Here is a 23466-nt window from a genome sequence, read left to right on the forward strand (position 1 = left end):
TAATTTGCTTTCCAGCCGTTCCACCTAGTGGCCAAGTGACACCACTGCCAGGAGAGTTGTGTTTGTGCTCCAGAGTCCCTGCAGACCTATGCTGCTGCCGAGCTTACAAGATATGCAGCAATATGTAAGCCCCCCCACTGAAGATCTTACCATCAGCCTACAAGTAGCTCATTAAGTTCCTGAGCAATTTTGTTAATCATGCTGCATAGATAAAATGCAGATAGGCCTTTAGTGAGCTGATAATCTAACAAATAGGCAGAAAGTGTAACACTGATAAAGCAGAGATTCATTTAATAGCCAGCTGTAAATCTTGGCAATTCTGTACCAGAGGCGTATTGTAAAACAGGAATGTGCAAGTGTGTAAGTATGTGCATGAAAATGCACTGCTTCTTAAAATAGCAGATAGAGCAGTAATACTATGGATGAAATAGCTATTGGGAGCAATTTTCGAGGTGTTTTAAAATATTTTTCTCCCCATCAAAATCTACACCACTTCTGGTGTCTTCATAATCCACCATCATAAATACAGATCTATGAATAATGAAGGCTTGTTTCTGGAAGTTAGGATTTTCTATAAAAATCTGTGAACTCTACTACTGGTCCTGAGGCAGTATAGGGCTTTGTAGGCTTTTCATTGAGGTGAACCAAATTATTCACTCAAATACACTCTAGTCACGAATTAGACCTTTGCAAATTCATGGCCTGATGGCTCACCAGCCTTTTGAGCAGCTTCTTTGCTCAGTGGCATGAATTCAGTTGGAAGAATAGTAAAAAGCAACTCACCTTCAGGGTATCCCATACCGTACCAAACATACCCTTCTGAGGAGCTGAGAAATGGGAGTTTCAATCCTCACAGCCTGGGGAAAGAACCTGGTCTCCTACTTTCTAGGTTCCCCTCCTGTCTTTAGGCCATTTTGCAAAAAAAAAGAGGAGACAGCAGTGCTTCCTCTTCTTGTTTGTTTTAAAAGAAGAAACTGAGCTGGGGGTGCCTACCAGAGATATCTGCATCCGGAGGGAGGTTGCAGGCTGTGCATCCCAACCTCACACAGGCATGAAGGTGTTGGCTGTGCTGAATCCCATCTAGAGGCCTTTGCCTGGTATGCAGAACACAGGGAACACAGATAAATGAGTGCTATTTGCAAGAAAGGCAGGAAGGTATCTCACTGAATTGAGACTGAAGGGACTTACCAGGGTCGTGTAGTGGGTGGGTGGTTGGTACAATGGGAAATTGAGTTGTGGTCTTCCAAATCTCAGCCTTGTGGCCAAACCACTGAATTTTCTTGTGCAGAAACTTTAATCCTTGATGGTGAGTGCTGGTTCTGAAGCAGCCTCTTGCTGCTTCATGGAGAATAATTTTACCAATCCCTTTGTTTCATAACCATTGGGAGAAGAAATTTAACAGAAGTTAGAGGCAGTCAAAGTATTTTTGTCAAAAATAGGCAGTATCTATAGTTTACTGTGTGGCTTAGCAACTTTTTTGATAGCTGTATGTAAAGATAAAGCTGTAAAAATGGGGGGGGGGGGAAGTGTGTATTTTTTAATATATGGTATATTAATGTAAAACATAGATGGTATGGAAAGAAAACAAGATGAGTATCAGTGTGTAAGTCAGACCTGGAACAGCTGACTGGAGATCACTCTCCTGGAAACAGTTTTTACTCTTTCTATAAAGAAAATGGTTGGAAATTAAGTACTGAGGTGGGACTCAGAATAATTTTCATCATTTGAACTATAAATATTAATTTCTTTTCAGTTAGCTGTACCTCAGGCTCACTAAAATCAGGAACAGTATGAGGGGAATAATCTCCATGGGATGGAGAAAAGTTACGCAGTCTGTACTTGCCCATTATGTATTCAGCAATGGCTTTGAAAAAAAGTTGAGAAGAAAAAAAGGAAATGGTTTGCTTTTGAAAGAGGCAAAAAGATGCTCTCTGTTGAATTTTGCTATAATACTGTTTCCTTCCCTAAACACTTTTTGGATTTAAGTGGTATCTTAAGCTTGAAACCACTGTTCATTGGACCTTCCACCAGACCAGAAGAATCAAAATTGAGTTGGTGCTTTCATGGTTGGGTGCTGTAGCACAGTTCAAATGAAGTCCATGTAAGACTTGGTGTCCAGGTTAGTTTTATCAGTATTTTATTAGGGCAGAGACTTAGTTCATAGGTCTTCAAGATACTCGGGCCAGACCGTGCTCAGTTCAACCGGTACAGTGATGTACAGGAGCAGCGTAAAGGGAGCAGTGCTAGTTCCTGGATGTAGCATCATTGGTGGTGTGACAGAAGAACAGCTGGTGCTGAGCAGTGTTCATTTCTGAATGCCAGATCTGTTACTTCATCTAAACACACGATGAAGGACTTGGGGTGATAGCAAGAGCTGATGGTAACGCTGGCAATTTCCCTTTCTCTTTTTGCAGGTCACCGTCAGGGGTTTTGGTCCATTGTTACAGTTTGCCTACACTGCTAAGCTGTTACTCAGCAGGGAAAACATCCAGGAGGTCATCCACTGTGCTGAGTTCCTGCGCATGCACAACCTGGAGGACTCCTGCTTCAGCTTCCTCCAGACACAACTGCTGAACAACGAAGATGGCCTGTTCCTGTGCAAGAAAGATACCACCTGTCAGCGCATGCACGATGAGGAGAACTCCGATGGAGATGAGGAAGAGACAATGGAATCAGAGACGTCAAAAATATCTTGCCCAAGGGAGAGGATGCACCAAGAACCCTTCAATTTTGAAACCACTGTTGCGGGAGCAGACAAAGGCGAAGGGATGCTGCCTGACTCTGACATGCTGAGAGATAGCAAAGACAATTTGGATAAAGATGCAGTAACACGGTACCCCAGATACAAGAAATACCAGCTTGCTTGTACCAAGAATGTCTACAACACATCACACATCAGTACCTCAGGTTTTGCAAGCACATTCAGTGAAGAGAGCTCTGGAAATGGCCTCAAATCAGGACTTGCTATGGGGCAGATAAAAAGTGAGCCTCAGAATGAAGAGAACGATGAAGAAAGCATCACACTTTGCCTGTCTGGAGATGAACCTGACATCAGGGATAAAGAAGGGGATGTTGAAATGGACAGGAAACAACCAAGCCCCACTTGTGTTGACAGGCCAAAAAGTGGGTCTTCTCCTTCTTGCTTGCGGTCTTTCTTCAACAGAACAAAAAGCATAGATTTGGTTGGCTTCCCCAGCACTTCCCAACAGCACTTTGGCAGGAGTCCAGCATGCCCTTTTGAAAAAGGGACAACTCAGGGTGACCACAAAACTGATTATGTCCCTTTCACAGGGAACTATGGACAGTCCCATGCCATGCAGAAGGATGCTTCCAACTTCACAGTGGGATCACCACTCAGGGGGCCCGGCTTTGAAACTCTTTGTAAGCAAGAAGGGGAACTGGACAGGAGGAGTGTTATATTCTCTTCAAATGCTTGTGACCAAGTAAACACTTCGGTGCATTCATACTCTGGTGTGAGCAGCTTGGACAAAGACTTCACTGAGGCTGTGCCAAAGGGTCTGTGGGCCGGCGGTAGCCAGTCTCTCCCCAGCTCTCAGACCTATTCGCACAGCGGGCTGACAGCTGATCACTTGCCGGGAAGGATGCGGCCGAACACCAGCTGTCCAGTGCCAATTAAAGTTTGCCCTCGCTCTCCTCCTCTGGAAACCAGAACCAGGACCTCCAGCTCATGCTCTTCCTACTCGTACGCGGAGGACGGCAGCGGCGGCTCTCCCTGCAGCCTGCGTCTTTGTGAGCTCTCCTCTTCCCCGTGCTCCCAAGGCCCCCGATTCCTGGCGCCCGAGCACCAGGAGCCCGGCGTGGTGGGGGATGGATTGTACAACCCAGTCCGAGCCCAGATTAAATGTGAGCCATCCTATGGAACAAACTCCAGCGATGAGTCTGGGTCATTCTCAGAAGCAGACAGTGAATCATGTCCTGTGCAAGACAGAGGACATGAGGTAGGGATTTAAGATAAGTACATATATCACAGTTGTTATGACCCAATTAATTGCTCCTTGATTCTCTCAACTGACTTTGCATTTCCCCAGCTCTTTCTTTGTTTATAGAGGCAAAGAGTAACTTCTGGTTATTCCCTCGTCACCTGAGTGCACATGGTTGACTTCACATTAATAGGTCTGCTTGACCTCCGAGACGTTCGGCCCTTCTAAAAATTTGGGTGTGGGAAAACAGCAAACTGCTGAATGATGAGAGTGCATTGATGTGCTTAGGAGTCTGCCAGCAGTGTCCTGTCTTCCTCCCTCTCTCACCCACTTCTGTGGCACCAAGCTCTGCTCCTTAATTTGCTGAGGGCGTTCCAGCTCCACTTGTTACTGCTGCAGATGTGTTTGAGCAACCCCAAGCTGTGCCTTTCCTGACACCAAGGGTCGGGCAGCCTGCTCGAGGAGGCAGGCTGCATGTTGCCAGCAGGGGTGTGAAATTACGCAAACAATTGCATAGCTGGCCACCCTGTGCTGTGGGAATGGCATTCAAGTCATCTTTGCACGTGTGTGTGTGTGTGTGTGTGTGTGTGTGTTTCACGTTCAGGTACTGGGTTTTGCCTCTATTATGTGATGACTTGGGATCATGTTCCCTGCCTGTAACATTCTGTTTGGTGGTGAGCTGTAGCAGTCATGGCACAAATGGTTTTAGAGAGGTTATCCTTTAATTTCCAGGATTGTTAAGGGAATGACAAGAGAATGATCTGGGGCTGAAGGGCAAGCTGTCAATTTCCATATAGTTCTCCCAAGAGAGGTAGGAGAAAAAGGGGCTCTCTCTAAAACTAGAGATGGGCCAGCTGAAGACACAGCAGTGATAAATGGCTAACCATGACCAAATAACCTGTCTGTGTGAAGTCACTAGTTTGAGGGCAGACTTAAATCAAGGAAATGTGTTGTGGAGCCCAGAAAGTGGAAAAGACTGGATGTTTATTCACAGAGTTTCATTAGGAATCTGCATGATCCAGAGAACATCTGGGTGAAATCACGTATTAGGTTCCTCTAGTAATGCTGAGGAACTCCACTGAGAGCTTGTGCTTCAGTGTGGAGAGCAAGTGCAAGTGCAGCTTTGAAGGGTTCATGTGCTGAGAGCACCCAGTTCAGAACCATGTGGGCTTAGTTAAGGAGTGGGGATGAAAAGAGTGAACTTTATTCTATCCCTCAGTTTTTATTCCAGCTACGTCCCAGGCTTTATTTTTCAGACAGATGTGGGTGCTTCCTTTAGTTGGCTACTTAGCTTTAAGAAAGGGATGAAGAGCCTGGGGAGCCTCTGATGTCCTAATCCCTGGTCACACGGGACCAGTGATTCTGAGAGGACAGTTCTTCTTTGTTCTCATGTCATTAGTAGGGGACAGTGCAGAAGGGACAGTCTCTTTGGGAAGCTGTCTGGGATACTGTGCAGGAGATCTCATTTGGGAAGCCCTACAGCAGCTCTGTTTGGCCATAGCTGGGTTACTCAGTGAAATCCTGCCTTTACGAGGGGCAGAGGGCAGTGGGGACCAGGGACCATCCATTTCCACCCATGTGTGCTGCTTGCTCAGCATGAGGCAGTGCAGAGGGCAGAGGTTAGCCTTTTGAGGTTTGATAATTAATTAGCTGTCATAATTACCTAATTGTGTGGAAATATGCTGCAGCAAAAATGAGCCTGGAAGAGTGAAATTAGAAGGTTACAGGGGACTGGTTTGGTTACCTAGAAAAAAGGTATGTGAATATGTGCAGGAAAGAGACCATGGATGAGAGGAGGGACACACAAGGAGTAAACATGGCTATGGGAGGCCATCTGGATGTACTGCTGCCAGGCAGACATCTGGCTCTGAGACAGTGCTAGGAAAGATTTGCTCCACTCCTGGTTTTGCTGCTGGTTTTCTCTGGGAAAAATTTTCTGAACTGTGCTGAGCAAGTTTTCTCCCTGGGACTGCTGATAAGGCGCTCTTTTTTTTTTCTTCTTTTTTTTCTTTTTTTTCTTTTTTTTTCTTTTTTTTTTTAACTCAGGGTAGTTTGATTAGGACTTCTAGGCATTAAAAATGTGGTGAGGAAATTAATGCTCCATGAGGTTGCACTGCACTATCCTGAGCAGGCTGAGGGTAAACAGATGACACCAACAGTGCTTTGGTAGAGATTTTGTTTAAAAATTGATCTTTGGAAGGTTGTTACCTGTAGCAGAACTGACTTTGCAGCCTCATTAAACAATACTGTATTAATACAGTGACTTGTGGTGTGTATCCTGCAATCCTGCAAGACCTGCTGCTGTGGAAACCTCAGTAAAGGGTGTCTTAAAGCAGACAGGAGAAAATATGTAACAGCAGCAGAAGTTCTTGTATAAGTTGCTCTACCTGCTTTTAGCAGTTTGGCTGTGAATAAAACACCAGGAGAGACTCACAACTGCCTGAAATGGACAGCTTTCTGTTCTCTACCTGTCTGCAAGCTGCATGGGAATCTTTCTCCATTCCTGAAATTGTTGTTTTGCCCTCCTGTCCTGCTGACTTCACAGACAGGTCCCTTTTCCCCTCCATATGAGAACACACAGCGTTGTCTGGGCCTCTATTCAAAAAGCAGACGTCTGATAAGATATCTGGGAGTGACATGCTTGCCCTTCTGGAGAGTGGCCATGCAGGTTCTTCGGCTGCAGGTCAGCTTTCATTGGGGTGGGATGGCCTGATGGGAATAAGCCTGGTGGACTCTGACCGTCAGTTATCTCACAGGGCTGCTCAGTTCCCCTGGAATTTGGACCTGGTTGGTCCTAATTTGGCTCCCAGAGTGCTGTCGATGCCAGAATTAATGTTGCAAAACATTATTTGCTGGGGTATTGATTGTGTGAGAAGTAGGTGAAAGGCTTCTCTCTGGCTTTTTCAGGCGTTCTGCTTTCCCACAGACAGATGCCATTCAGGAGCACATGGCCAAAGTGGTTTGGTGCCAGATATGGGGTGCTAGGGCTCAGCATGATGCCATGGGGGTGAAAGTGACCCCACCTTGTGACGAGCCTCCGTCTTATTACGAGTGCAGATGGCAGTCACAACTGTCAGAGGAAGTGGCAGTCCTTGGAACACTACTGGTGAATCTTCTCCAGGATGTCCTTGCTTATTGCTTCCCTTCCTGGAGCCACCAGGACTCCTCTGAGATCTCCCTTTGTTAAGGCTTCCTGACAGAAGCAGCAAGTGCAAGGGTGTACCCATGGTACAGAGGTGCAGGAACAGGGCTGTTACTTGAGCTATTGGGACTTCACAGAAATATTTAATAGTTTGTGTTGCTCTTTTCACTCAGCTCTCTCAGGCCTCCACAGGTTGTGAAAAATCAATTACTGAGATATAATACTAGAGAGGAGACTTAAAGTTCAGGGCTTACAGGCAGGTTCTGACAATTCTGCTTAAAATAGCAACAACAAAACAATAAGCCCTGAAATAATGAATTGTTGAGAAGGAAGTAGTCTGTCAATCTGTTAACCTACTTAGGAACAGAAACTTCTGCACTACCTACTTTTCTTGGTATTCCTTTTCTTCAGCAAGTACTTCAGAGTTTTTATCTGCTAGAAAAATTGTAAAAAAGATTGTACTACTAAACCACTTAAAAAGAAATCTCAGCTCAGTCTAATTTGATAAGTGAATTTTCTGAGGAAAAAAAATAAACAAGGGTAAGAGGAGGTAAGAGGTGGAGTTTTCCAAGAACTATTACTATCTAGAGAATTGCATTCAATGTCTTTTCATCTGTATTTCAAAAGAATTTCCAGCCTGGGTTAGTAACTCACTTTTCAAAGGAAATTTTCATAAAGAGAAAGCTAATGCAATTAGACCTTTGGGGATATTGAGGGTAAATAACTTTCAGCAAGAGTTGAACCCCCTCCGTGTTAAGTGACAGGCAGCCACTCTTTCTCTGTTCATCTGCTGGTGCCTAGCAAAGTACTGCAAGTCAGAGCCCCAGAAAAGAGGAGTAAACCAAAGTTGCTCTACCAGAAATCTACTGTAGCTATGCTGAGTTACCTAATCTGAGACTGCTTCACTGCTTAATATTCCTACTCAGTGAAGAATGTTACATGGAAAGAAGGTCAACCAAGAAAAATACATGTGAAGGTTTTAACTTGCTGTGGTATGTGATACCTCCCAGAATCTGATGATCAGTCACCCCAGCTTTCCTGATTTTATTCTGCAGATTGTTTTCTGATAGATGTTCTCCTGATGGCATCAGCAGAGCACTGGGAATTGTTTCTCAGTGTCTATTTAAATGGTGTCTTGTCAAACATCAGTCTTGTAAGATAAATTTCATGCGAGTTTTTTTTCTTTCCTCTCTTCAGTAGGAATGGTCTCCCTACTGGTATCAAAGAATTGCTAGATTACAACAACACCGAGAGTTTGAAATTTCAGGAGGGTCCTTTTAAACATTGTATTATTCTGTGGAGCACTACAACCAATTCTTTTATATCCTGATCTGAAGACCTTGCATGAGCTCTTGAAGTACTCCAGTTCTTGAGCTGCAAAAGCAGCTTTATGCTGTCTCATTTCACTGCCTGATCTTCCATTCTTAAGTGCACCTGTGGCTTCTGTCTGTGTTTCTGTGCTATCCCTGGTCTCAGAGAAGCCTATTAAATGGCAGGAGTATCATACTGCTGGGCCCTTTGAAGGGCTGGAAGCTGGGGATACTGCAAGCAGTGAATGGGAAGAGGTCAGCCCAGCATTCTAAGCACCAGCAGTATGTGGTCTGAATCCAAGTCCGAGTCATGGGCTAAAGGATGAGAACCCCATCCACATCTCCTGATTGCTGGGTTAAAGCACTCAGACGTGGGATTAGCCTCGTCCCCCACTTCTGTGAGACAGGTGGGAAATCAAAAGGTTACCCGGGCTACCTCCACTAGGCCCACAGCAGTGCCCTCTCAGGTAGCATTTGCCAACCCAAACACGTCTCATGGCCTTCAAAAGGTGAGGCTGGACCCTATGCCACTACAGGGCCATCAGTTGTCTTGTGTCAGATGGAGCACACTATCTGCAGTGGAACCTGCTGATCTGAAGTGGGACAGTTTAGACCCTGGTTTGTTGACACAATGGTAGATCTTCACTGCCTGGGCTCATCATTCCCCTTTTGCAGTCCTGTGCCATCTTGGTGTAGTTGACACCTGGAAAAAGGAGGTGTCTTGAAGGCTTTACCTGTGCCAGTAGACCGCAGGATGAGAAAATGCCTCTTGGCTATTCCTTACACAAAGTATGGCCCGTTACCTTTGTGCTTCTTAGACAGCCTTTGTCCATGTTAAATCAGGACAGGAATAGGTCCCTAGTCTGTGGGATCAGAAGTGGTGCCTGAAATACCCTGTAGACAGTTGAGCCCCTAACACAGGTGGACGTACCTCAGCTCCTGTCCTGGAATGAATTTCTTCCTGAGTGCTTGTGGAAGACAGACTTTTATGCTGTGGAAGATACTTGGAACACACAGCATTAACATCTTGGGCTCTTTTGTGTGAAGCCAAGTACACATTTCTGCATTAAAGAACAGGCATTAATGTGATTGAGCCCCTGTGCTGGAGTCAGCAAGTTCAAGTGTCAGAGGCTTTCGGGATTTGAGGGCATTAAGGCAGCAGGTTTTTTTCTTACAGCTCTGAAGCAACTGACCAACTGGTACAATGAGTTCCACCTTCCCATGCTCACTACATAATGGTTGCTTTTTCTTATGGATAATATATTTGTCCTTTTAGTTACTCTGATGTTAAAGTGAGACTCAGGAAGTTCATTGCCTTTACTAGCACTTGGCTAGGGTCAGATGAGGTCTTAATTAAGATATAAAGAAAGAATGAAAAAAGCTAAGATTACCCATAGGATAGAGAAATCCCAAAGAGTTGACATATATATTTTAATCTGAGTGAATGCAGGTCCTCGGTCCTTTATTCCAGATAAAAAAGAGGGGGGAGGGGAGAGCAGCAGTAGTAACTAGTACAATAGATGAGCAGAACAGCAGTAACTGGCATATGATCCAAGCTGGCACTAACTAGTGAAGCTTGAAGGAATTAATTGGTTATATATGGGCCTTGCATGTGCTGAGTCAGTCGCTGTCCCTGTCTGTCTACATCACTGCTCTGCCTTAGCCTCTCAAAGCATTGACATTTACACTGGCATCCTAATAGGGGAGGGGGGGATGGGGAATGCCACAAAATCGTAACCAGGTTTCCTTTTTCCCCGGGGTGGATTGGCTGTCTTCAGCCAGAGCTGGGGCAATAGAATCTGCAGTGGTGGTAGAAGGTGCCAGTTTTTTTGTTGTGTGGTGGAAAGCAAGCTTGTGCTGCCTGTGTAAAAATGCAGGGAAAGAGTAATTGTGCTGATAAGGGAAGATTTTGGACCTCTGTGAGGTTAGCTCTGGCTGGAGTAACTCCTGGAAGGAGCAGGGATCCCACTTAATTTTTAATTTGAAATAGTTTGAACCAAAAAATCATAGTAATTAGAAAGAAAACGTTACAAGAAAGCATACTCGCTGGGGTTTTCTTTCATATCTTAGAAAAGATTGACTGTCCTTCTCAGACACCTCAAGTAAGGTTTCTTTTGCCTCCCATAGATACTATAAGAGGTAGAATCTTTGCTGAGTCTTAAGCCCACTCCTTCTGCAGCCAGGAGGGAGAAGCCAATGCAGCCTTGCCTTCTGAGGGGACCAGGACATTAGGTAGTCCCAGCCCATCATTTCAGGCGGCTCTGGGTGAGTCACATGAATCCCACCCACTGCACACTTGCAGGCTCTAGCAAAATGACTCACCACTCTGTTATGATAAATAGCAGCTGAGAGTCTTGCCCTGTGCAGATGTAAAACACTTTAGCCTCTCACTGCAGCAACACCCCGGTGCAGTTACTCACTGTGTCCGTGCCAAAAACTCGGTGGGTTGGTATTTTTTTTTCAGTTGACAGCTGATTTCGAAGAGGGAGACAGGCAATAAAAATGCTGTGAATGGTGAAGGAAATGAGTCTGACTCACTTCCACTTTCCTTTTCACATTTTTAATCCTGTGCAGTGCTGCCTGTGACAGAAGTGGGATTATGCTGGGATTACTGATAGCAGTCCCTGGTCCGCTGTGTAGCTGGTTTTATTTTCAGTCCCTTTTTTTAATTAATCTGTTTTTATTTATTTTCCCATTTCCCTTCAGCAACTTCTACCTGACATATTTAAATTGCTTCTCTTTCATTCCCATTCCAGCTGCAGGCACATGTCCTCCTTGCAAGTAAATATGTTTTGAAAGGGAGAGGTAGGGAGAAATAAAGTTAACATTGTTTTCCATTTTGGTTGTAAGAAAATGAGGAAAAACTGTGAACGTGAAAGGGCTGGTTTTGCAGTGAAACTGTGGTGTCTTCCAGAGGAAAACACCGGCTGTTTTCATTTTCAGACCCTGCTTGAAGCTTGAGAGAAAAGCAGGTGACACTGAGTTTATGTTGACCATCCAAAGGCTCAGGAGGGGAAATCAAACAGGTTTCGTGTCATTAACTGGCAGTCCGTAAGCAAGGTCATTCACATCACTGTGCCTAAGGTCAGCCTTTGTGTGTACAAGCAAGAATTTGGGAGGGTTTGGGCAGTGTTTGGCATTCCTTGCTGCTTTAAATTGGCCTGTCAAGTAGCGTGTTATGAAGCAGTGCCTGGACACGTGGGGCAGAGGGGCATGAATGAACATTCAGGGCATGAAGCCATCTGATGTTTGCACAGAACTTCACGTACCCCAGGCTTGGCGATGCACAGTGCAACGTTAGAAGGGTACAGGAAAACACCCAAGAACACCCATAAACAAGATGAGGAGCTGGTTCCTGACAGGTTTGGGGGCCTGGTGAGGGTCCATGACTGTCGATGCCAGAGGCCACCGCTTTGTGTTGGTGGATGTGTGTCCTCAGCAAACTGTTCTGCTTTGAACAACTCAGCTCTGTGAAAAAGGCAAATTCTAATCCGTGTTGTTACTTTGCTTATTAATTTTTAAGTGCACCGTTTGAAGACAATAAATGTTTTAAGTATCAACGGAATGTTTTCGACCCTAATCCTTCATTTGGGTGGAGCAACTTACCTTCTTTGATAGCCTGTGTGCAAAATAATCTCCTTGTTCCAGAGGTTCGATTGTACCAAATAGGGACAGAAACATAAATATTTACTGCCATCTTTTGGGCAGTGTGGGTATGACTCAAAAATAGAAGGGGTCAATTTAATTACTCTGCATCTCCTTCAGCTTTGTCAGCTGATTCTTATTTGACCGCCAAATACAACAGTTTTTTATAAAAACATCAGGTTTTTTTATAGTTATCAATCTGAGGCTCTAAATGAAGCAAAGTTTCTAAGGAGAGGTGCTTACTTTGATTTGAGTAAGCTGATTGATTTGGGGCAAAAAAACTAAAAGGCTTTGAGCACATCCACCATTCTCCAGCTTTTGACACAGTGTGTGTTCATTGCTTCAGACTGCTGTGAGCTTTGTGTTTTGCTCTGCTTTAATTCATAATTGCTAGGATTCTTGAGGTCAGACCCTGATCTTTTCAAGAAGTACAATTTCAGTGCTCTTTCATCCGCAAGAATATTAGAGTGTCAACATATATAGTTTGGGGTTTTTTAAAATGTATGTTTTTTAGCAGGATAGGATCTGTTGCATCCCACTCCTGACCCTTTCTTCTTACATAGTGTACTGCTCAGTTGAAATGCTGATTAGGTGACCTTTTCTAATTGCAATACAGTATTTTTCATCCACTTGAGGTGTCAGGTTGTATTTTTAACCTCATACTTAATCAAACTTTCGGTCCTGTAGTCCAAGGAGAGACATGTTTCCTGCTGTGGTAATAGCCCCTTCCTTGAAACTAGTTTGAATTTAATAGCAGCAAGGTACTTCACTCTTTCCAAAAGGCCGTGTCTCTTAGTGGACAGAACCTTCTTTTAATGCAATGAGATAATTTATTAGGGCTTTGTAGAAAGATTAAATTTTTATCTGGGATTCATATGTGTTGCTGATTTAAGTACGACTGTCATCTTATCCTTACCATCTGGACCTCCACAATGTGCCACAAGGGAAGAACTTGCTCAATGTAAAACTTGGTTTGTTGTTTATTGAGGGGGTGGCAGCAAAGATAATCTTCCTTAAGCTCACTGTTGTTCAGCTTGCATTGAGCAAGCAAAATATGACTCTTTGTCTTGTGTTTGTTTGTTTTAGGTGAAGCTTCCTTTTCCTGTTGATCAAATCACAGATCTTCCAAGGAATGATTTCCAGATGATGATAAAGATGCACAAGCTAACCTCAGAGCAGCTCGAGTTCATCCATGATGTCCGCCGGCGCAGCAAGAACCGGATTGCAGCTCAGCGCTGCCGCAAGAGGAAACTGGACTGTATTCAGAACCTCGAATGTGAAATCCGCAAGTTGGTGAGTTCTGTGCCCTCGTTGCAGCCCAGCTCACCCTCACACTGTAGCCTGCAGGGCACCAACAGCAATTGGAGTCCAGATTTCAGTGGGTTCAGTCAGTTTGTACATGCATGAGCAGAATGCACAGAGGAGAGTGCCATCACATTTTAATGTAAGGGAGTGAGGTGACTGGAGCAAGGCCAAGTGGCTGCTCAGAAAATTCCTCTCACTTTCAGCCGTGGTACAGACACCTCAGGTGGGGTTTGTTGTGCTTCATTTTGCTTTGTTCTCTACTCAAGCTGTAGGAAACATAGTGTGAAGGAGGCAGGGATCTCTTGGAAGAAGCTGAGTTACCATCACCTCACAAATGGCAGAAAGCCGCATGACTTTGGGTTACTCACTTGCTGCCTGTGCCTGTCTGCTTCCTGTCTGTAACAGGGAGGTGACACTGACCTCACAAGCTGGTTGGGAGGCTTCAATTGTCAAGGCTTGTGAAGTCTTCAGATGCTGTGCTGCTGAAGCCCTGGGGGGAAAAAAAGAAAAATCAAAACATTGTTCAGAGTAGTGCTCCACTGATGCAAAACAAACGACACAACAAAGATAAACAAAATAGTGAGCAACTGCTTCCTGCGCTGAGTATAATGCACAGTGTGCACAGGGTGAGTCAGAGGTTCTGCACAGTGAAAGAGTGGATGGATTCTCATCAGGTTGTCAGAAGAAGCAGATCCAGTCTTAGCTGCACATGAATGTCCCTCTGCGCTGAGCTGGTGATGGGGAGGAGTTCCTATCTCTCACTCCCCAGAGCCTAAGGAGCAGCACGCTGGTGCTGGGCTAGCAGCAGGGTTGATTCAACCTTATACCTCTAGCCTTCACTTGAAAATTAGTTTGAATTAATTGATTACATGGAATCCTGTGACATTGCTGCTGTTGTCTGATGTAGTAAACTGTAGATAGGCAAAACAAAAATTTTAAGTCCTCTCCCCAGCACAAACACACATCTCAGGGGAATGAATGAAAGGCATATGGGTGGCCTTGTGGACGTGATCCCTGCTCAGTTTGAGGAATCAAAAACCATTTGAGGTGCGGGATTCTTTCCCCAAAAAAGTTGATGTTTCTGTTTAGCAGAGCGGGACTTGAATATGTGGCAATACGCAGTGAGTGCCCCAAGTAGGGAAGGCACCCCACTGGACCTGTTTGCAAACAGGGAAGGGCTGGTGGGTGAAGTGATGGCTGGATGCCTTCTTGGGCACAGTGATCACAAAATGATAAGAGTTTTTTTGGTTGTTGGAGAACTAAGTAGGAAGGTCAGCAGAACTGCCACCTAGGAATTCCAGGAATTCAGACTTTGGCCTGTTTAGGAGACTGGTTGGGAAAATTCCTTAGGTGGCAGTACTGAAGGGCAGGAGAGTCCAGGAAGGCTGGACATTCTTCAAGAAGCAAATCTTGCAGGCACAGGAGCAGGCTGATCCCATGTGCCAAAATATGAGACAATGGAGAAGACCAGCCTGGCTGAACAGTGAGTTTTTTGGCTGGAATTCAAGGGAAAAATTGAGTTTATTATCTTTAGAAGAAGGGGCAGCAACTCAAGAGGACTACAAGGATATCATGAAGTTACGCAGCAAGAGAATTAGAAGGGCAAAAATCCAACTAGAACTTAATCTGACTACTGCTGTAAATGACAATAAAAGATGTTTTTATAAGCAGACAAGCAACAAAAGGCAGGCCAAGGAGAATCTCCATCCTTTATTGAATACAGGAAAAACATTGCAACAAAGAAAGAGGAAAAGGCTGAAGTACTTAATGCCTTCTTTGCCTCAGTCTTACTCAATAGTAAGACCAGTTGTTCTCCATGTACCCAGCCCCCTGAGCTGGAAGACAGGGAAAAGAATAACGCACAACACGTGACCACTGGAAATTCCTTTATTATCTTCTGTCCACTTTGAGATCAGTAGTTTCCAATCTCATGAATTACATAATGACGCTGTGGTATAAGGGATTTTCACTTGGCTGGGTCTTTTTTATGAAAGACCCCTTTTCCCCCTGTAGTTACTTGCTGTAAGTCACCCATCTTCTTGACACAGATGGTTTCACAGCAGACAGTGAGTGAAATGGTTGTATCCTCAGAGTTTGATAGGTAATTTTTTTGCCTGCTTTCTCTCATTCATCTACCCACTCACATTCCCTTTTTTCCCTGCAAACTCGCAGCATATTCTCCTCCATAATTCATCATCTCAAGATGTACTTGAGCATCTGTTTATTTTTTTATTATTTTTATGCTTTCTTGATAGATTTATCAATATTTTAGCAGTTAGTTCTTTTCATGTGCACAGCTCTCTTTTGCATTCACACAGCTGTATGCCTCCAGTGTGGGCTCTGGACCCGGGGCAATACTATCAGCTGTCAACAACCACCCATAGTTGGATTATCTGAGTTGTGGAGCTTTCACACCTCAGATGCTGAGACATCTTGGGTTTAGCAGTGTTACTAGGTGAGATACGTGGCTGCGCTGCTTTTGGGGCCAGCTCAGCTCTGGAAATAGTTCTGGTACTCTACAAAATCTCATCTACTCTCTCGAGCTGTATGCCCACCTGCCTGAGACAGAAGGAGACACAGGACCATCACAGTCACTCGACACTCAGTCAACACCATTTTTTAGAGGTAAAACCCTAGGCTGGGTTCATGAAACTACCTGTATTAGATCAGGACCAAACCATTAAGCCCCAGAATGTAAGAAAACAAGCCATGGTGCTGGCCACAGAACACACTTAGATCCTCTCTTCTGAATAAAATCACCTCTCTCGGTTGTAATGGAGCTCCAGGGGTGCACCCAGCCTAAGCAGCCAACCTGACAGTTCAAGGCTGAACCGAACATCAGCAGCTTATTCTCACTACAGGAATTAACCGGTTTTCTTGCTTATTAGATGGGAAATGGCATTTCTCCCTCAAAATATTTTATTCAGAGTTCTTTTCTATCATCTGTCAGGCAGCCTTTACTTTATAAAGGGAACAGTTCTGTGGGAATAACTCGGGATTCTGTCCTCTTCCAGTTCAAATGTTTTTCTCCAGATGTTTCCCAAACTACTGTCCACACAGAGCGTGGTGGTCAAATACTTGTTGTCCTTGTGACTTTTCCTCCGACCATATGAAAACAGGTGTGACATGTTGGTGTTCTTGGGTACTGCTGCACATGTGCCCAAAGTGACCAGGCAGTGGATGACCCTTCCTCAGCCTAAGATACCTTCTTTCTTTTCCAGGTGTGTGAGAAAGAGAAGTTGCTCTCAGAAAGGAACCAGCTGAAAGCGAGCATGGGAGAATTGTTAGATAACTTCTCGTGTCTTTCCCAAGAAGTGTGTAGAGACATGCAGAGCCCGGAACAGATCCAAGCTCTCCACCGATACTGCCCTGTTCTCAGACCCATGGATCTACAGCCAGTCACCACCATCAGCCCCGCCCCAGCTGGTGTGGAGCAGAGCCTGGTGACCTCCCAGTGCGTCGGGGAGAGCATGCAGTGCTGCTCGGAGCAAGGCTCAGTGCAGCTGGGAGCACCCTGGCTGCCCAACAACATCTCGGAGAATTGTTCGGCTGGCACGGGATTGGATGGAGCCGACGCAGGTACTTACCCCGAGAGAGAGCTTCCACCAGAGCAGAGCAGCCAAACGGTCACGGTAGACTTCTGTCAGGAAATGACTGATAAATGTACAACAGATGAACAACCTAGGAAAGATTACACCTAGTGACTCGTAACCTTAACGTTACACCTGGTCAGGTGTTCTTCAGTCAGCCAGTGGCAGTGTTCATTTGTTGTCTAGAAGAACGTATTTGGTGCACACTACAGTGGTCTTAGCAGCAATACTGTTTTTAAGTATTCCCTCCTCTCTACAAGCAGGAGTTCTCTTCACAATGGTGCTATCCCTTGCTCAGGCAGGGAACGAAGCAGTGGCAACACTGTCTGTTTTTGTATGTTGATTTCAATCTTAACAGGGATGGACATAACACCTCTGAGGACCCAACCGCAGCTTTTTTCTCAGTGGCCCATGTCACAAAACCCTAACTCAGGAATTTCCTCTGAATGTTCAATTTTTCATTGAAGACAGCTTCTTTACACATCAAAGTTTTATAGCTAAACTGTACATATTATATATAATATATATAAAATATATATATCCATATGCAAGAGTCCCTGCATGCCTCAATTTTTCTCATCCTACAAACTGGAAGCTTTCATTTCTATTGTACAAACAAGTTCCAACATTCCTTTTTGTCTTTGATGCTAGAACTAGTTTGGTAACTTGTTACACGATAATTTTTTTCCTCAGTTCGCAGTTCAGCAATAGCATTCAATTTGTACTTATTTATAAAACTTTAATGTCAGAAACTTATTTGAGATTTTATTATAGACAATTTTTTTGGCACAGCCATTTCGTGCCACTTGAGCAATGTGGAGTTATTTTATTTTCTTGCAGATACTGTACAGTAATGGTCAACTTTGCCACTTGCACTGAGTTTCTGGTCAAACCTCTTTTCATAAATGAAGTCATGACTTCAGAATAACTTGAGTATACGGTTTTCTTTGCTTTATGGCTTAAAGGAAATAGAAAATTTTTATCTAATAGACAAACACTCAGGAGCTCATTATGTAGTAAAAATGGTCTTGCCAAATACTGAATTCACTATACAATTTGTAAAGAGAATCTGCTTGAATTATTTTTATATTTAGACTTCTTTCTGTTTCACAAACCAAGTTTAAGTGCTGTTAATGATGCTTTTGGAGTCTTATAGGGGAAAGTATATTTCACTCTTTAGAGAAAAGTGTATTTGACAACTGGATCAATTCATCAAATGTTCCACGAAGTAAAGCAAACAGAGATCACATCAATATACTTGGGGGCTTTTTCTCCAGCCCCACTCTGCATCCTTTACTCATGGAAGCAAATGCTGCTCCGGCTAGTCCCCTGAGCCTGACCTCAGCTGTCCTCAGACATTACCTGTTCTCCCCACCAGGCGCAAGTTGCAGAGGTGGGTCTGGTGAAGTCAGTGACCCTGCCTAGGTAGGCAGAGTTACAGGATCACACCCCTAGTTGTTGACCTTGGCTTCCTTGCGGAAGTCCAGCTAGCACTGTATCCTCTAAGAGCAAAACATACATTTGCCAACACCCAATTTGGTCACTTACCCATCAAATTGTTTTGTTCCAGGATCCTCTCATCCTGCAGCATTGCCCTCAGCACAAACTGCAGCTAAAAGAGCGCTGTCTCAAAGGAGACTACTCAGTGAATTGGCTTAGTTGTAACTATTGGACTTGTATCTTAATGTTGACTCATGTTATGACTGTGTGAGACAGCAGCTTTCCAAGCATAACATCTGTATGTACAGTGTAGACAGAAGAACAACCTCCTAATGCTTTTTTAATAATTATTACTGTTCTAAGTGTACTGAGTTTTTATTTTGTGGTTCTTTGCCCTACGTGTGCCAGGTTGTGTGGCTTTATCGACGACAACTGTCATGTGCTTTATTGGCTGATATTGTTTGTTCTCACTGAAAAAAAAATGACCAGCTGTTCACACCTGTTAAAAAAAAAAAAAAAAAGAAGTGTGGGGAAGCAGCTTCTCAGAAGCACTAAGTGATAATGTGGTCTTCTGTGCTAACGTTTACACTAGAGGTGTGTGCTGGTGGTTTTTTGAGGCACTCAAGTAGATCAGCATCTTGAACCCTGGAGAAGGAATCAGCTCCCTCTCTCCACTTTCTTCCATCTTCAGACTGTGCTCATGGACTGTCGCCCACTCGCCACAAAGTCTTGCTTTTATCCTCCTCATGCAAACTATTGTAATTGTAGCCAAGCTGCTGAGGAGGAAATGCATATAGCATGTGCCATGTTTGTTGAAAATACTTTTTTTCCCCGCATGTACAAAGAAATACTAGTATATAATGTAGGAGAATATTTATGTTTAAGTATTAATCATTACTGTACAAAATCCTTACCTTTAAATGTTCAAAAATATACAAATGCCATAAACTCCCAGTTCACACGGTTGAAAAAGGGGGAGGAGTTGTCCTTTCTTTTTAAAAGAGCTTAACCTAAAAATATCTGAACCCCCTCCCAACCATCCTTTGCAGGTAACTTCACTGAGAAACTCTTTGGTGGGGAGGTGGGATTTGGTTTTCATTTGAATTTGTTGACGTTGCAAAGCAGTTCTGTGCTTCGCAGAGAAGTTTTGTTTCTATGAGACCATGGTGAAAGCTAGAATTTAAAACTAAATGTGAATCACATTATAGAGTCATAGCTACTTCGGGGGGGGGGGCGGGGTTGGGAGTGGGCGGGAGGGAAGGGTCAACTGACACAGTATTTTAAATATGTTTTTCTGTTGCCTTTTTTATTTTTAAGTGACCTCCTATATATATGAATAGATAGAATGTTTTATGAGTATAAAACCAAGTTTTAACTTGCTTCCTGACATGAAGATTTACTCTACTAACAACTCATGTGCAACTGGTACTCTTGACCTCATTCCAACGGTTTAAAAAACCCACCCACACAACCCATTGCGCTGCAGCTCTTAGGTTTGACCTGGCCTCATACTGGTGCTGGGTCTCTTGATTTCCTCTACCTTGGGAACTGATATTTAAAACCACTGCTCAAATAAGTGTCTCTTCCTCAACCTTTCTCTCGTCTCTCTCTTTCCCTCCCCTGCAAGCTTTTCTGGATGTTTGATTTCATTCTTTCCCATTAGAAGTGGCTGATTTTATGTCATTGCTTCCTATATTTACATGTATCATGGTTTTTCAGTGGGGTTTTTTTGGTGGTGGTGGTGGTGGTTGTTTTTTGTTTCTATTTTGTTTTGAGGTTTTTTTGCTATTTTGAACCATGTGGCTTTCAAAGCAGTTACTGGGCTAACGTGAAAGGAAGATACTGGGAGAATTAGTTTCAGACCTGGACATCAGTTTACATACCCAACCGTTCTTGTCTCACAAGGTCAAACCAAATGACCACAAAATATCATTGGAAAGACAAAAAAAAAAATAAATCTGACTGCAGAATTCTAGGAGTTTGGCCAGTGGTCACTGTGATCTTAAGAATCTCTTTGCATTTGTCAAAGAGGATTCATGCAGCTTCTCTCCTGCTGGGCGTTGCTTGGGAATGGCATGGTGAGACTCCATCTCCCCGATGAGCACTGCTCTGCTCCCATGGGCATGTGAGTCCTTGGAGCTCTGTCCAGTCTGTATCTAGTCCTCCTTTTCTTCTGCCATTGCTATACTTGTATTGCCAGGAAACCTCATTTCATTTAGGCTTGTTATGCTTTGTCAGGTGAGTACTACACTATATAATGTGTTTGTTTCTCTGCGTTCTCTGGGGGTGCCTTGAACACAATTAAAGCTCATTGCAAGCTGATTCTGGAACAAAAAGGTAGTGAAAAATAAATTTAAAAAAAAAAAAGTGAAAACAAAACAGAAAACAAGCAAAACAAAGGCAAAAAATGTTGACTGTGTTATCAGGAGATCCCAGTATTTATATCACTGACTTTCTAACGTGATGACTCAGGCGTCAAGAGTTTGATGCTGCAGTATAAAACTATTATTTTATATATTGTACAAGTAATTTATTAAATGTCTTTCTAAGGGTATATGCTGCTTTTAAGATGCACTATATTTTTGGATCTAATCCCTGTATTATTTTTTTCCCAAGGAAGTAAAATGTGCTGCAAAAGCAAGCCACAGTGATTAGTATGCTAACTGCTACTTCTCTTTAAAAAGGAGAGTGGGAACGAGATACGTAACTTTGCTAAGTGGATTAACTCCTGCCAGAGAAATGATTAATGCTGATACTGTGGTTGTTAATCTGGAGTGCGACACTTCATCATGTCTGTATCCTAAAGAGTGCTTAAATAGAAGTTAAAATGCCTAGATGTATAGTTAATTTTTTTAATACGTGACTTCATGATTGCCTAGTAAATAAAACAAATCTGCATGCTGGAATCACTATAATCCTGTAATAAAATGAAAACTGATCCACTAGGAGAAAGCATGGTGAAGCATTGCCATTCCAGAATCAACACCACATCCTCACCTGTGTCTTGTCATCCACTGCTGTGGTGGTGAAGAGAGAGCAAGGGGTGCGTTCGCAGAATAGGAGACCCGTAGTGAATTTTGCAGTGAGACGGAGTGGACATCTGCCAGCTCTCCACAGGCTCACATTTTGCTCCACTTCACATCCTCTACCATTGCTACAAGGAGTGCTGCTTCCACCTTTTTTTTTCCCAGCTCTGAGATGCTTTTGAAGGTACCTCTGGGTGGATGTTGTAGCCCATGGCTACAGCATTTTAAAAGTCTCTATTTTAGGGCTGCCTTGAGAAGTTTTAGCTCAGTATGAGCAGCGGCTTTGCATAAGGAGGGGATCTGCTAAGTATGGAGCAGTTTTATTTTTATCAGAAATGAGGTGAAACTCAAACTATTAACATAAAGAATTTCCTGTTAAAATTTTTCTCAACAGATTTTGACTTCATTTCAGTTTTGTCTCTGCCAACACAGTCCAAGTTAATTTTGCATCCGTATATAAAATACGTGTATGTATGTATGTATACATACATCTGTAATTCTAGTCAGAGTGTGTGTTTGTGTATTTTCCTGTTTATAATACATATATGTATATTTATAATACTCCCTGGAGTATTTTATGACACAGGCATCAGGTCTGATGCTGTAGAATACAATATATGTGTATATGCATATGTTCAAATACTGTGTGTATATTTAAAAGATCTATTGTTGGTGGTCTGTAGAATAATTATTCCCTTTACTCTCAAAATTTAAATGGCATTACTTGCAAAGACTAAGTGTACAGTATTTTCCTACACTCCACCAAGATAGGTATTATTTATATGAAGTCAATTATTGATAAGCATTTTAAGGTATTACATGGATAATATTGCCATTTTTGCAAACAAAATCACTTTTTGGCAGGAAGGAATGCTAAAAATATCTTTTTATAAGCTTAAACCAACCCCAACCAAACAACTGCTAAAAAGCCAGTTAGATTACTCCTGTTGTTGTACAAACTTAAGTGACGGTGGGCAGAGCCCTTGCTATAAGTCAAAGTCACTGTGTGGTTCGTGCAGTGCCAGTGTTGTCCCTTTTGGCTAATTAAAGGCATGCAGAAAGAAACTAGCATCCCAAAATAGAAATGGGAACTGGCAGTGTTTGATTTCATTGATTGCTTAGAAGCAGAGATGGTCCCAGGCTACGAACCCAAATGACCCCCCCCTCCCCCCGCTTTGGAGGGAGCCAGGCGAGGTCTGCAGTCGACGATGGGCTCATCCCTGCAGCCAGAGGAGCCCAGACTCTGGGAAATGGGCAGAGGAGGGAGCAGCTGCCCCGTGCTGGGGGTTGTGGCTGGCAGCCCCTGCCCAGGCCAGTGGTACCCTGCATCTGTGATGTGAGAGAAACGTGCATGGTTCCAGTCCTGTTCTCACTGCTGCGTTTGCTCTGCCTGAAGTTCTCTGGATCCCTCAGACTAGCAGGAGTGATACTAAACACTTCGGTGATATTCGGTGCGTGGTTGTTTACTGAAAGTTGCAAGCATCACCTTTGATTTCAAGGGTGGGGATGCCCTAGGAGTTTGTTCCAGAACCAGTTGGTTACAAGTGCACCTCTTATATATGCCTTACAAACTTCAGAGGCCATATTCAAAACAGGGTTTTATCAGTGTATGCAAGGGGGTGCAACCCCTCTTCTCTTCCTCCCCAGGTCAAACAGTATGGACAGTTTTCACACATATCTACCTGTATAACCCTCTGTACCTCTCATAACTGGTCAATGACTGTAACAGGTTACATCAGGTGTTTTTTCTACATACTTTTTACACAAATTCTATGCGATTAATGTAACTTAATTCAATGCATCATTTTATTGTACTAGTTCTTAAGCTTGTCTTTATTTTTTTTTCTAGGTGACTGTGGTTTCTTGTGATTTTTATTGTATAAATAAATGAGGTGGCTGTTGATGCTTACTCTCTGTTACTAAGAATTTTTACCTTTTTGGAAGAAAGCATTGCTATGAACTAATGAATTTAAAATGTCATTTACTCATTGTAAATACAGTATTGTGCAAAAAAACAAAAATGAAAAAAAACCACCCAACCCTTTTCATTCATTTGAATTGCTAGTG

The 23466-nt window shown here is 43.4% G+C and overlaps 1 protein-coding gene across 3 annotated transcripts in view; it reads left to right on the forward strand.

Annotated features, from left to right (window-relative positions):
* Positions 1-19594, forward strand: part of BACH2 (BTB domain and CNC homolog 2) — a 184241-nt gene extending 164647 nt beyond the window's left edge. For all 3 annotated transcript variants that reach the window (XM_066179550.1, XM_066179551.1, XM_066179552.1), the window contains 3 exons: positions 2415-3959; positions 13125-13331; positions 16565-19594. In XM_066179550.1, coding sequence (XP_066035647.1) covers positions 2415-3959; positions 13125-13331; positions 16565-17044 — 2232 coding nt within the window. In that variant the 3' untranslated portion in view covers positions 17045-19594. The remainder of the gene's footprint in view (positions 1-2414; positions 3960-13124; positions 13332-16564) is intronic.
* Positions 19595-23466: the final 3872 nt, after the last annotated feature.

Source organism: Chamaea fasciata, unplaced genomic scaffold, assembly GCF_029207755.1.
Source record: "Chamaea fasciata isolate MVZ Bird 193981 ecotype frontalis unplaced genomic scaffold, bChaFas1.0.hap1 SCAF_3, whole genome shotgun sequence".
NCBI classification, from domain to species: domain Eukaryota; kingdom Metazoa; phylum Chordata; class Aves; order Passeriformes; family Sylviidae; genus Chamaea; species Chamaea fasciata.